The sequence below is a fragment of the Coccinella septempunctata genome, chromosome 6 (genome assembly GCF_907165205.1).
Source record: "Coccinella septempunctata chromosome 6, icCocSept1.1, whole genome shotgun sequence".
In the NCBI taxonomy this organism is placed as follows: domain Eukaryota; kingdom Metazoa; phylum Arthropoda; class Insecta; order Coleoptera; family Coccinellidae; genus Coccinella; species Coccinella septempunctata.
Window position 1 is genome coordinate 34,341,110 of NC_058194.1, and position 11,709 is coordinate 34,352,818.

The following is an 11,709-nucleotide window of genomic DNA, read 5'->3' on the forward strand; positions in this document are numbered from 1 at the left end:
ATCTAGGAATGTCTGAACCAAACTAGCTTCACCATTATTCAAAGTACTCAATGGAAACACCATTTCCATTGAGGTAGACTAGATGCTGACGATGGTATCAGTCCTGAATAATGATGTTTAATAGTTTGATTATTGTTCTCATGTAGGTACGCGCATTAAAATCTTGGATAAGTAGGTGCAACTAGCCATCAGCTGTAACTCAAGTCTTCTATCTATCTACCCTTTAATAGTGAAATAAATACACATGTTCTAAATGAATTGTGACTATCAAAAGAAGGGTTGCATAAGATGAGTGACAACATCAATGATTTATATCATATTTTTGGTTGTATTTATTCAACTTTATCACTTATTTCCCTCTCCATTTTCTATTCCATATTTACCAAAATTTGCTTTTCCAAGGAATCGCATTCAGCAAGTTCCTCGCCATTCTGTTGATACAGACTGGATATGAGGTTGGAATCGATGCTGTCATAAAACTCCTTAGTTCTGTTCCACGTAAAAGTATTTGCAGTTTGAAATTTATTACCGGAGCTATCTGTCGTCGAGCGATGGGAAGATGAATTATTGAGGTCTAGAGAATCCAAGTAGTCGTCAGCCTTCTCATCTTCAAATGAAGAGGGACTCCATGGATATGGAAATTTTTCTCGATTTGATTTGATCTAGAATGAACGGTTGAACAATCAAATTTGACCAAAAAATTTATCTTCAGTACTTTTATTTGAAATGATTTCTAATATTACCTTAATTTGGAGTCGATAAGTTTGTTTTGTAAATATTATGAAAATGTTAGAACACAACAAATATAAAGAACTAGAAATCATTTAGGAAATATCAAGCAAGGAATTCAATTTTATACAATATATTATTTTAATTCAGTCGAGTAGATGAAACACTAATTTCTGCACTTCTCAAAATTTACTGAAAAAAATTTTACTAGTTACTGACAAAATTGCCCTTCCAAAAATGATTCTGCTATTCTTTTCTTATAGTAAAAAAAATCTAAACTAGGAAGTACAAAAAATAGTTACGTAGTTTTGAAAATACATGTTTAGTTACAACTTCAGACAGATGCATGTATGTAATATAACTGCACTATGAAGATGATTTCATTCATGAAATATTTTAATGATGATATGCTCAGGAAAAACACATTAAAATTTTCAAAACATGCTTGCTCACCTCCAATTTTTATGCAGCTACCTTGGATCATAATATATATGATGATTTATTTCTGAAGAACTTTTATAATAATTTCAAAATATACCGGGCCTTTATAAATGATTGTAGCATAACGTTGAGCCTTGAGTAACTCTTTGGCACTCCTTTCTAACAAATATCACGGAAACACTACATGGACAGTCATTTTACTTACTATAATTCCAATTTTTCTAAAAATCTTGTAAACCTCTTATTTCCAAAACTGTAAAAATTATTGGAATCTGCAACACGAGAGTACTTCGATGCTTATTGCAATGTTACAATAATTCATAAAAACCTTGTATATTTCAGTTCGTATAAGGCGAGTTCCAACTTCAGATTGTAATTGGCAAAAATTTTTAGTTTTCATGGATTGAGGTAAATATATTTATCTCATAAAATTTTACTGTGGGTGGGTTTGTCACTGATATCCTACTAGGGATATCAGGGCCGATTTTAATTTGTGCACAATAAAACCCGTTAGGGGAAGGATCGTCTCCTAAATGATTTGAATTATCTTAATTTTTTGTGTTCGGGTGGGACTCCTAATAGTTTAAATTCACAACTGGGTCAGAAAGGTGCGGTTGCAGTTTGATTCAATTATTTTTTCTGGATTCCTCCTGAACAGCTGGGCTCATTTCAATGTGTTTTGTGTCAGAATTTTCTTTTTTCAAATCAGAATATCAAGAAAAGTTCAATGTTGCCTATGATTTTGAATGCTTGAAAACCTGAAAGAATTTTGAAGTTATGTTGATGTTGAATTCGCTGTTTATAATAGGAAAATGTCCGTCAGGCCCGCCAGTCTTTTAAATAAACGAATGAAGTAGATAATTAATATAACGATAATTAGATTGAAAATAATTCCGAATCACTGAAATGAACTGAAAAAACTATTGTCTCACCTGCTTTAATATGAAGAGGTAGAAAAAAGTAGAAAGAAGAAAGCAAAGAAAAATGATAAAAACAAGCGCCACTTACTGCACTGCCAAAAACGGATGGCAACATTAAAAATACTCAGGCAACACTTCTCTAAGACTGACTGCTGTCACGGAGTTTGAAGAAGTTCCAAAATGAAGTTGATTTAGCTCGTACCTTGTCGGCTGTTGGTTGGTCCTTCCCTGAACTAGTCCATTTAACATTGGGGGTACTAGATTTCCGTATGGTGGTACCCCTGCCGCTTGCGGCGTTGCCAAAGCTACTGCCGCTCACGTTCGACGACAGCTTCGACAACGAATCGCTGCTACGCAATTTGCTCGACAGCGAATCTTTAGAAGTGACGAGCGAGCCGTTGCGTGATTTTGGCAGGGAGCCCCCTTTGGAGGCGAGGCCTTGGAGGCTGTTCGCCTCGCTTTTGGCGCCCCCTCGTGCCGATTGTGCACTGTGCGGTCTACTGGGCGAGTCGCCACTACGACTACGTGCCGACGAGTGTGATTTACCTCTTCCCGGAGGTTTGGGGGCTGTGTAGCTCTTCAATGGTATTTTGCTTGGCTTCCGTCGGGCGCTCTCATTGTTTCGCCTGCAAATACATACATTAATGATTTTTTTTTTTTGGGAACCGCCAATTAATAACCAATAACTCACTTATTAGTTCCAGTTTGGTCATGTGAAGACTCTGTACTACTGCCCTGATCGATTTGTGAGGTCATAGGTATGGGACTCATGTTTTTCATGCTGGTTGAGAGAATTTCTCCACGAGTTGGTATGGAAGAGTTGAGTGTAGATGAAGGAATAACGTCTGGCCCATCGTGATTAGATCCTTTTTGCAACTGTTCCAAGATACGGACTTGAGCTCGTGTACCTTCCAGCTCAATGCTCTTATCTTCCAACTGGAATTAAAAATTTGCTTCATTTCAAAGAATTCGTCCATCGAAGTAATACTGTACCTACCTGAAATTTAAGCTCTTCATTCTCTTCTCTCACTTTGCCTAGTTTATCGACCAAGTCCACTTCCAATCTTGTTGCACTCTCTAGTTGCTTCATTAAAATCTGGAATGAAAGTATACTGATATAAAAATGGAGTTCTCCTGAGTAAAACCAATACGATTAATTTTTTAATATTTGTCGATTCCTAGAGCTGATCAGAACATACTTATTACCTCATTCTGCACAGTGGAACTGAGAAGATGTTTCTGTAATACTGTAGGATTTTGTTCTGCCAATATTGCCGAGAACTTTTTGTTATCAATTATTTCAACTTTTGGTACCTCGATACCTAACACTCTGTCTAACTCGCACACATCACTTCCACCCTCACTGCACGTCCTAGGATCTGTATGACTAGACGACGACTCGTCCACTTTCGACGCACTTGTTTTTCGATCACACGTTTCGCTTTTTTCCAAAGTCAACACTGCACTTTTATTCACAAACTGCGCATGCAAATCGTGAATTCGAGAGTTCACCTCTCCCCGTTCCTCTAGAACTGCCTTAAGTTGCTCCTCCAAATCGCATTTTGTTGATAGCAGATGTTCCATGTCTTCCTGAAGCCTGGAAGTGTGAATTCTGCTTGCCACGATCTGGAACAAAAATTAAAAATGTTTATCAATATTCAAATACAAGTTGAATGATTATAGTGGTGTTTTTCTTACGTATAATTAACTGAAATTGAAAAACTTACCTCAGCCTCCATATCGGTCATGCGACTCATCAAAAGATCCCTTTCTTTTCTGATCTCCATTAAATCCTCTCGGGACGACCTAAACACTGCATCCTGGACTTCTTCAGGAGGGTGACGCTGCTGAAGCTGGTCCTGCAACGTTTCGACTTCTTCTTTGAGCCGCGTCCCCTTTCTGTGGATCAGGTCCAGGAGGCTCCATAGCTCGTCATCTGCCTCGTCCGCGTTTCCTGCCAATGATAATTCAACCTTGGAAAGATTTTCGAAGGACATCAGAGGAAGAATATAATCGATTCATTCAAAGTATGACCACTGACCTGCAGAAGTAGCAGCCATGGCTGTGGAAGATGCACTGTGTGTGTCCTTGCTGGACGTCTCGGTGCTGAATCCAGAATCCGGCACAGCGTCCGTTTTCTTGGGGCCCAATTTCCGTCGCACCCTGACTCCCGGCACCCAGTCCGGCCTTGCGGGGCTCGTCCCGTGAGCCATAGGCACCGAGGGTGCAGACAGCTTCGTCCTGAGACTAGGAAAGGTCTCGATGACCAGGTCGCGGAACTCGAGCAGCGCTCCGACCTCATGCTGCAATTCTTGCAGCGCCAACAACGACTTCGCTTGCTCATTTATCAGGTAATGAAAGGGACCAGCAGCCTGACGTGGGCCCAGGCAGTCCAATGCCCTACCCACAGATTCCGTCTCCTACAACAATAACAATTTTCAAAATACATCGCCCACAAAAAAAAAACTCCATATTAATTCTTTTCAATTATCAACTACGTGGAGAAGTACATAGTTATCTGGATGGGATATTAAAAGGAATATCATGAAAATTACTGTTACTGCTCACTAGGTCAAATATTACTCTTTCAACCACCTGAACGTACGAAACAAGTGGTTAAAACACTTATCCTATTGAAAATCGTGGTTTTCGGTGTGAAAAAAAGTTACGATTCCATCTTGATGATGAAATTCAGGATGATATGGAGTCGTTATGTATGTACGTGAGTTCATACACCGTGAATTTATTTTGAATTTATTGTATGTATTAAACTTCCGCTAGTGAATGTGTTGTAGAACGTTTCATCGTTTGCTTCCTGGCCGAATTATTACGTTTCTCCTTGTTCTTGATTTTCAATGAAAATACGGTCTATTGAAATAAAACGCATAATAAAAAAATATTTCGTACATATTATTGATATCATTCAAGGTTATATTGGCAGAAAACCATAACATTTCATCAATAATGAAGAGAATTGAAATATTATATCAAACACTGATATAATTTGTATGATACTAATGTCGGAAATATTTAGAAGATATACATGCCCACATCATAGAAACGAAGGTGAAAGATAACTCTGCAGCTATCATAAATAACAGTATAAACGTAGGTATTGTGAAGGTAAAAAGGAACAGATTGGGAGAAATATTATAATATAACGTGACTCTGGTGAATATGAACAAAAAAGGGGAACGTTCGAGGCATCCAAGCGGCAACGTCGATTTTACCATCAGATATACAAAAAATAACTTTTATGAGTCACGGATTGTGAGAATTATTCAGAGAGATAATTAGACAATTGCTAAGGGAATTTCGTAAAGCTGAAGGATATATCATTCACAATTTATAGTGGAACTAATTAGCATGGTGTAAAATCAATCCATGATTATTCCACTGTTTTGGATCGAGAGCACCGCAAGAACGATTATCAGGGTTCCTCACTTAGTCTAAGGTTCCTCACGTACACATGCCAATTAAATTCCCTATCGAATTTATTCGACTAGGTATCTTTGAACTTCTTATTTACGTAGGTAATGGCAGATTGATCTTGAACAGAAAAAGATTTCTTATATTTCTTTTTTCATTTATTGAACTAATCAAAAAAAGGATAAATGTAGAACAGAAGATCAAAATCTCTCGCCTAATTGTATGACATAAATAAAATAAGGCTGAAAACGGAGTTATTCGTTCAATTCGATTTAGGGAAACATAAAAATAGCAAGATATTAGGCCAATAATGTGTGAACAGCCAGCATCCCAAAGGCATAATTAGGGTAGGTCATATATTCAATTTGATAGTAACAAACTGTTCAATTCAAAAGTTCTGATAAACAGTGTACAACAGATGAATTTTGCCTTCGTAAACGATTGCCCTAGGAATAGTACAACATTTGTACAACTTGCACGAAATGAGGTAGGTAGATAAATATTAATTTTCAACGAACGTGAAATTTTCTGAAAGCGAATGTTTCCGACGTTACTGGGCCTCATATGTCACGTGTGGAAGATAATCGTCAACTTTCTAAAATATTAAAATCATTCAGTGCATCGACTTATTAGACACGTTCGCGATTTGCTAAAACAAGGGCTTTTGTATTTTTTTCAACCTCGAAAACAGTTTATTCTGATTAGACGAATCTTTTCAAGAGCGCCTTGCCTATCAAGTTCAGAAACAGCAACGAAACGAATACAGTGAAAGTCAACTTGATCTACGAGCGATTTCACTTTGTTAAAATAATCCATTAAATAACAATTATTTGAAATTTCTACACTGGACTGGACTACTATGCGTTGTAGAGTGAATAGGTTGTATTTCTTATGAATAATTAATCTCATTTTTTCCAGGAGTTTAGTTAATATTCCAAAATCGTTCATTTCGATTCGAAGATTAACTATTTTACAACTATGTGTTTGGAAAATAATCTCCAATATTATAATGTAAATACTACATACTAAACTAAACCGAAGCACTACCTCACATAGGACTGGTCAAGTTTTGGAATTATTCATATGAGTTTTTATTGGCTCAATAAATATTTCATGTTCATCAAGGTAATATACCTATACATTATATCAAGAGAATTTGTTGCAGATCATCATATGATTATACGAGTTTCACGACATGCAAGAGACGAAAGGCAGATACAACTTAGAGAAAAATATGAAAGCAGCATCTAATGACTGGACATTTGTAATTTCAAATTGATTTTAATATTGTGGACAAAGTCGATGAAACAAAAAAATGGTGAATTTTTTGCGTGTGCTCGATTTACCTAGGTTTGAAAATTATTAGATTGAAAATGTTGTAGATGTTCATTCATTTTGTTAAATTCGAGAAAAAGACACAAACCTCATCACACATTAACTTTCCTGCAGGATAGTGCTGAAAACAGATGATGAGGGATCACAGGGTAGACGCGTAATCCAAAAACGCAAAGCCAAAACGAACACAGAACGAAAAATAATTATGAGAGGGAATAATTCGCCCATTGTAAACTAGATGTTCGCTCGATTTTATTAAATTCTTCCGCACACCGCGATAACGTTAATTCGACTGACGTAGAGGAGTCGGTAGTCGCACACGTTTTTCCTATATTGTGAGGTAGCTGTAGCCAGTGACGGAGAAAAACAACCGCTGCTTGCATCGAACATCTTGCATAATAAGGTTCAAATAAGGAACTAAAATGGAACACATGCTGCCACTACCATTAAATGCTTCCTATATTCTCAGGGATAGTAGAATATGGGACATGACATGTTTAGATATTCAAGAGATTATTGTTATCATTAACCAATGCCAATTTTTCACAAATATCGTTGGACAAAAAAAGATAGAAGAAAAAAAAATGTGCTCACATGAAATAGCGACTACGCCGCTGGTTAACTATTTTCTCAGAAGATTTTTGAAAAAAAAAAAATATAAGTAATTTCCATAAATATATTCAACACACTTCAGGACATAAAAAAGGACGAAAGGAATCTGAAAACTAAGTTTCCTACTCAATCTGTGAGAATATACCTACATGGTTCATATAATTGAATCTGAACTTTGTTCAAATTCTTCCAACCAGCAGTCGAACCAGCAATATTAACACAATTTTGTTCGCTGAAATGTTACAATGAAATTGAGTCTACATCCGTTTCCGTCCATTTTGAAATACATAATTACGAGATTACAGACAACATGCATTGTTGAAATGCTCACGAAGCATTCATTCGAAAACATTCGGGTCTAGGTAATTTATCGTTTTCTCTACCATATTGTCATTTTTTAGAAATATCTTACATTTTCTGATTTTCTGCACTACGCGGATCCCAAGCAATAAGCGATTTTTCGGTATTCCAAAGTTTGGTTCGATTCTAATAATTTAAACACTCTAGATTTCTGAAGATTCAGCAACTGCAAATTAATAATGGATAATCTCAATCCGATACAGCAATGCTAGTGTGGATTTCTAAAACTTGCTAATAGAGTAGAAATGAATAATACGAGCCGTCATCAAGTAGGTTTAAGGGTCGAAAAATCAACAAATGAATAGTCTCCACAAAGTCGGCTGCTTGTTTGGAAAATGATCGACGACAAAGGAGAAAAGTTAATGCATGCGAATTAATTATGTGGAAAATGAATAAGTGCCTTCAATTGCGGTGCAACGAAGAAAGTTTTATTTTCCAACCGCTGTGCCGCGCCGAAGAAAGTTTACCAACGCCAATTCTGAATAGGTCTTGATTAGATCAACCGCGACCCTGCAATTATTCGAACTCATTATCTCATGAAAGGGTGTGAGCATGAAGTATTGAAATTGATCATTCATCTTTCTCAATGTGTAATATTATTTAACTAATTCGGACACGCATTTTCTGATGGAAAACTCAAGCTTGCATCCAATCAAGTTTGCAGTCCCTACATCTATATTAAAAAAAAAAAAACAGATATTTTACGATGAGGAGTTCCCTTTCGTATCACAAATTACAGATTTTCTGTGCTTGTCCGTGCGTTTATACACAGAATATTTTTCTTCCTTAAACTAAGCATAGAACATTAATCTCCAAAACATAGACATAGACACATGTCTCTATGTCTATGCTCCAAAGTTACATAATTTTGAAGGTTAATGTTCTATGGTGTATACAAAGTGTGACCAACTGACAAATTTTTTTGGAAGCAAATTAAATTTATGATGTTGATACTGATAGAACCGGAAACATGTCGATATTAATGCAGAATCACAGGGATGAAACTACCAACTATGCTAAATAATTCATTCAATGAATTCAAGGACTGTACTAAATTTAACAGAGATTATGATGAATGCATTTGAAATAATCGATCAGCATTATGAATCATAATACTATATAGATAAAAAATATTTTGTTTACACATCTCGAAGTCTGGCGAAAAACCATTATGGCGTGCCTCTTTGCAATCTGCGTGTCTAGTTAATATGAAAAAAGTGGGCGCATCAGAGGCTACCAGCTTACCGCCGCTTGACACCGTGAACTGGGTCGCTTGAGATGGCGCGGCCTTCACTGCATATATCGAACTCTGATTTTTTTCTAATAGCACGTAAATGTGGAAAAATTATTACGAAACTCTTTAGGAAAAATTCCTAGCAGATTCTCGTTGTTTAATCGCATATAAAAGAAAAGTACAAAAGATAATAGTGTATCAGATAAGCATTACGTTTAACCACAGAACATCAACCTTCAAAATTCCATAGCCTTCTTAACGAATTATTTTGAACGTACGATTATTTAATTTCTATGGCAGCATGAGCAAATTTAAGAGTCCATAGAAATAACATTAGAGACGATTCTGTGGTTATAATATTTCAAGCAAAGAATTCCCATAAATATGGATCTAGTCCTAGTCCATTCTTTTCAGAGCATGAAAACAGCAACAGTTGATCAGTTGAATTGGTATCGTCCATCTCGGTCCATAAGTAGGATAAAAAAATCCTATCGATTAAAAGGTATACGTTGAACCGGCCTCGTTCGCCGAATAATTAATTGGAGCGGCGCATGTAGATAATTCCTGTTGTTTCTCGGTAGCATCAATGCTTACCTCTGCTTCTTGTGCAACACAACTCTCAAATCTAATGATTGCCATCATTATGATGCAACTTTGTCGTTATTTCCTGCAATGCGAAACTGTTTCGTGCACTCGATGTTTCACCTATTGGAGCATGAAAGACTGCTTCTTGGGTTTCATAAGTCTCGATGGTACCACCAATGAACATAGTTGAGGAATAATGTATTAAAAAAAAAATAGCAAACTTAAATGAAAAAAATATATCTCTATGGCTTTTGGCATTGTAATCAGGAAATCATCGGGGTGACCTTGGTACCTATATGATCAATGAGGAATCTTTGATATCGTATCGTTTTTTAATCTATGATCGGTAGAGGCATTCGTCTGATATGGTACTTCTTCGTAGTCGCATGGTAGTTTTTACCTTTGTAGAGGAAGTAGGCGCATCAGTCTTACTAGAAAAAACTATTGACTTTTAATTTTTGTATATGCACCATTGAGACTAGGTATGCATAAAATCACAATACGGTTTTTATTCCGTTACATCTGGTGGTTTACATTAGTTGTGTTTAAACGGTTAATATTTGTATCGAATATAATGCGAACTATCGATTATGGACGTTGATAATGTAGGTACTTGCTTATTGGGAAATGAAATTATACGCTACGATTTCATTAATGAAAGAAATAACAGTGACTACCTATACCTATGTGTAGACAATGGAAAGATAGGCAATGAAATATTAGGTTTTAGATAATTAACACGAAATAATTTGCAGTGCTTAAATACAATATCAATCTCGAATATAGGTGGACTGTTGACTCATTTCCATTCAATCGAGCTCCGAGTAGTGAAAAATCGTGCAAGTCCCTGCTGAAATATTACGCCAAAATACCCAATAGAAATGAAATTCTCTATATCCATGAGAAGTCTTCAACACTCATATATAGATTCCCTTATGCCGATGCCGGATCGAGGATTACACATACAGTAATTAGTCATATAAACATTGAATTATGAACGTTAGGAGGGAAGAATCTCCAAATATATTCTAACTTACCAGAAAATCAAATTGAGCACCATAATCTCTGCTCATATTGTTCAAAAATTCATTAATAAACACTTCATGATTTCATCCGTGGGTCACACGTAATATTTTTCGATTTGTTGTGTAAATTCAAAGTTTCACTTCAATCATAATAAGTATGGGTTGAATAGACCAAGTAAAAAGAAATTTATTAATCGAGCAAGGTCAACAATAAGTTGACCATTCATTGGGGGATATGTTTCAACAGATTCAGTAACACACTAATTTGAGTATTCCGTTTTGTAAAATTGTGTTGAAAATAAAGATTTGAAAATAGCACATCTTTGAATACATAAAGATTTACAACACAATTCGTAGAAACTTCTTCTCGTCACGTCACACCTCTTCAGGGGCTTGACACTTCCTTACCCCCACCCCAAATACGGTTTTTAGTTTTGCAATCAATCGCTACGTGGCACTGCATACGAAAATATTCTCCACAGATTACTGTATTCTGACATATTGGATTTGTGAACGCCAACACTGTCAATGTCAATATGTTTTAATGCCAATTTTTGTTTACAAACGAGATCTTATACGAGAGTAAATTAAAAATACGGTAAAAGTTTAGATTAGTGCCCACCTCCGATTTTGACGTCGATTTTTTCTTAGATAAAGTCTTGTATGAAAAATCGATTGGTACATGTCTCAACCTAGGAGACTTCTAGTTTGGGAGATATGATTTTTCGAAGTTCTTATGAAAATTGTGAAAATTCGGTATAAATCAGTCGAATTGTTATATTTTCCCTGTTCAGCCCTTCAATAACTAAATCCAATCGTTTATTCGTTTAATCAATATCTTAAAATGGCATTTTCATGTACAAATATGATTTTTCACTGTCCTAACTTAAACTAACTTAACCTAACCTCAAAACCATTATTTATATTTCATCGAAAATTGAAAAATTCCCCACATTTTTCGGAATAAACTAACTGAAATCATTAACTCATCGAGTTCTCTTAATGCCAACATTCGAATTCATTGAAATCGATGAAAAAA

General features: G+C 36.0%; 1 protein-coding gene across 4 annotated transcripts; it reads right to left on the reverse strand.

The window, feature by feature from the left end:
- Positions 1 to 14: 14 nt before the first annotated feature.
- LOC123315395 lies at positions 15 to 11,051 on the reverse strand. 4 transcript variants are annotated; one of them, XM_044901063.1, is made up of 8 exons: positions 10,683 to 11,051; positions 4,132 to 4,510; positions 3,818 to 4,044; positions 3,297 to 3,716; positions 3,088 to 3,186; positions 2,782 to 3,026; positions 2,293 to 2,716; positions 15 to 662 (listed from the first exon to the last, which is right to left on the reverse strand). In XM_044901063.1, exons 1-8 carry the CDS (start codon positions 10,716 to 10,718, stop codon positions 369 to 371), a joined length of 2,124 nt encoding a protein of 707 aa, XP_044756998.1. In that variant the 5' UTR covers positions 10,719 to 11,051; the 3' UTR covers positions 15 to 368. The 4 variants fall into 4 exon arrangements, 3 of the variants coding, with proteins under 3 accessions (XP_044756998.1, XP_044756999.1, XP_044757000.1); XM_044901064.1 differs by lacking the exon at positions 10,683 to 11,051 and adding an exon at positions 6,943 to 7,165; XR_006537950.1 differs by having other exon boundaries at positions 524 to 662; positions 2,179 to 2,716.
- Positions 11,052 to 11,709: the final 658 nt, after the last annotated feature.

Coding starts and splice junctions, on each gene's coding strand:
- LOC123315395 (XM_044901063.1), bottom strand. CDS start 10,718: ATGAGCAGAGATTATGGTGCTCAATTTGATTTTCTG. Junction 4,511..10,682: donor GTGCTCAATTTGATTTTCTG/GTAAGTTAGAAT, acceptor TTATTGTTGTAG/GAGACGGAATCTGTGGGTAG. Junction 3,187..3,296: donor GTTCCACTGTGCAGAATGAG/GTAATAAGTATG, acceptor CTTTCATTCCAG/ATTTTAATGAAGCAACTAGA.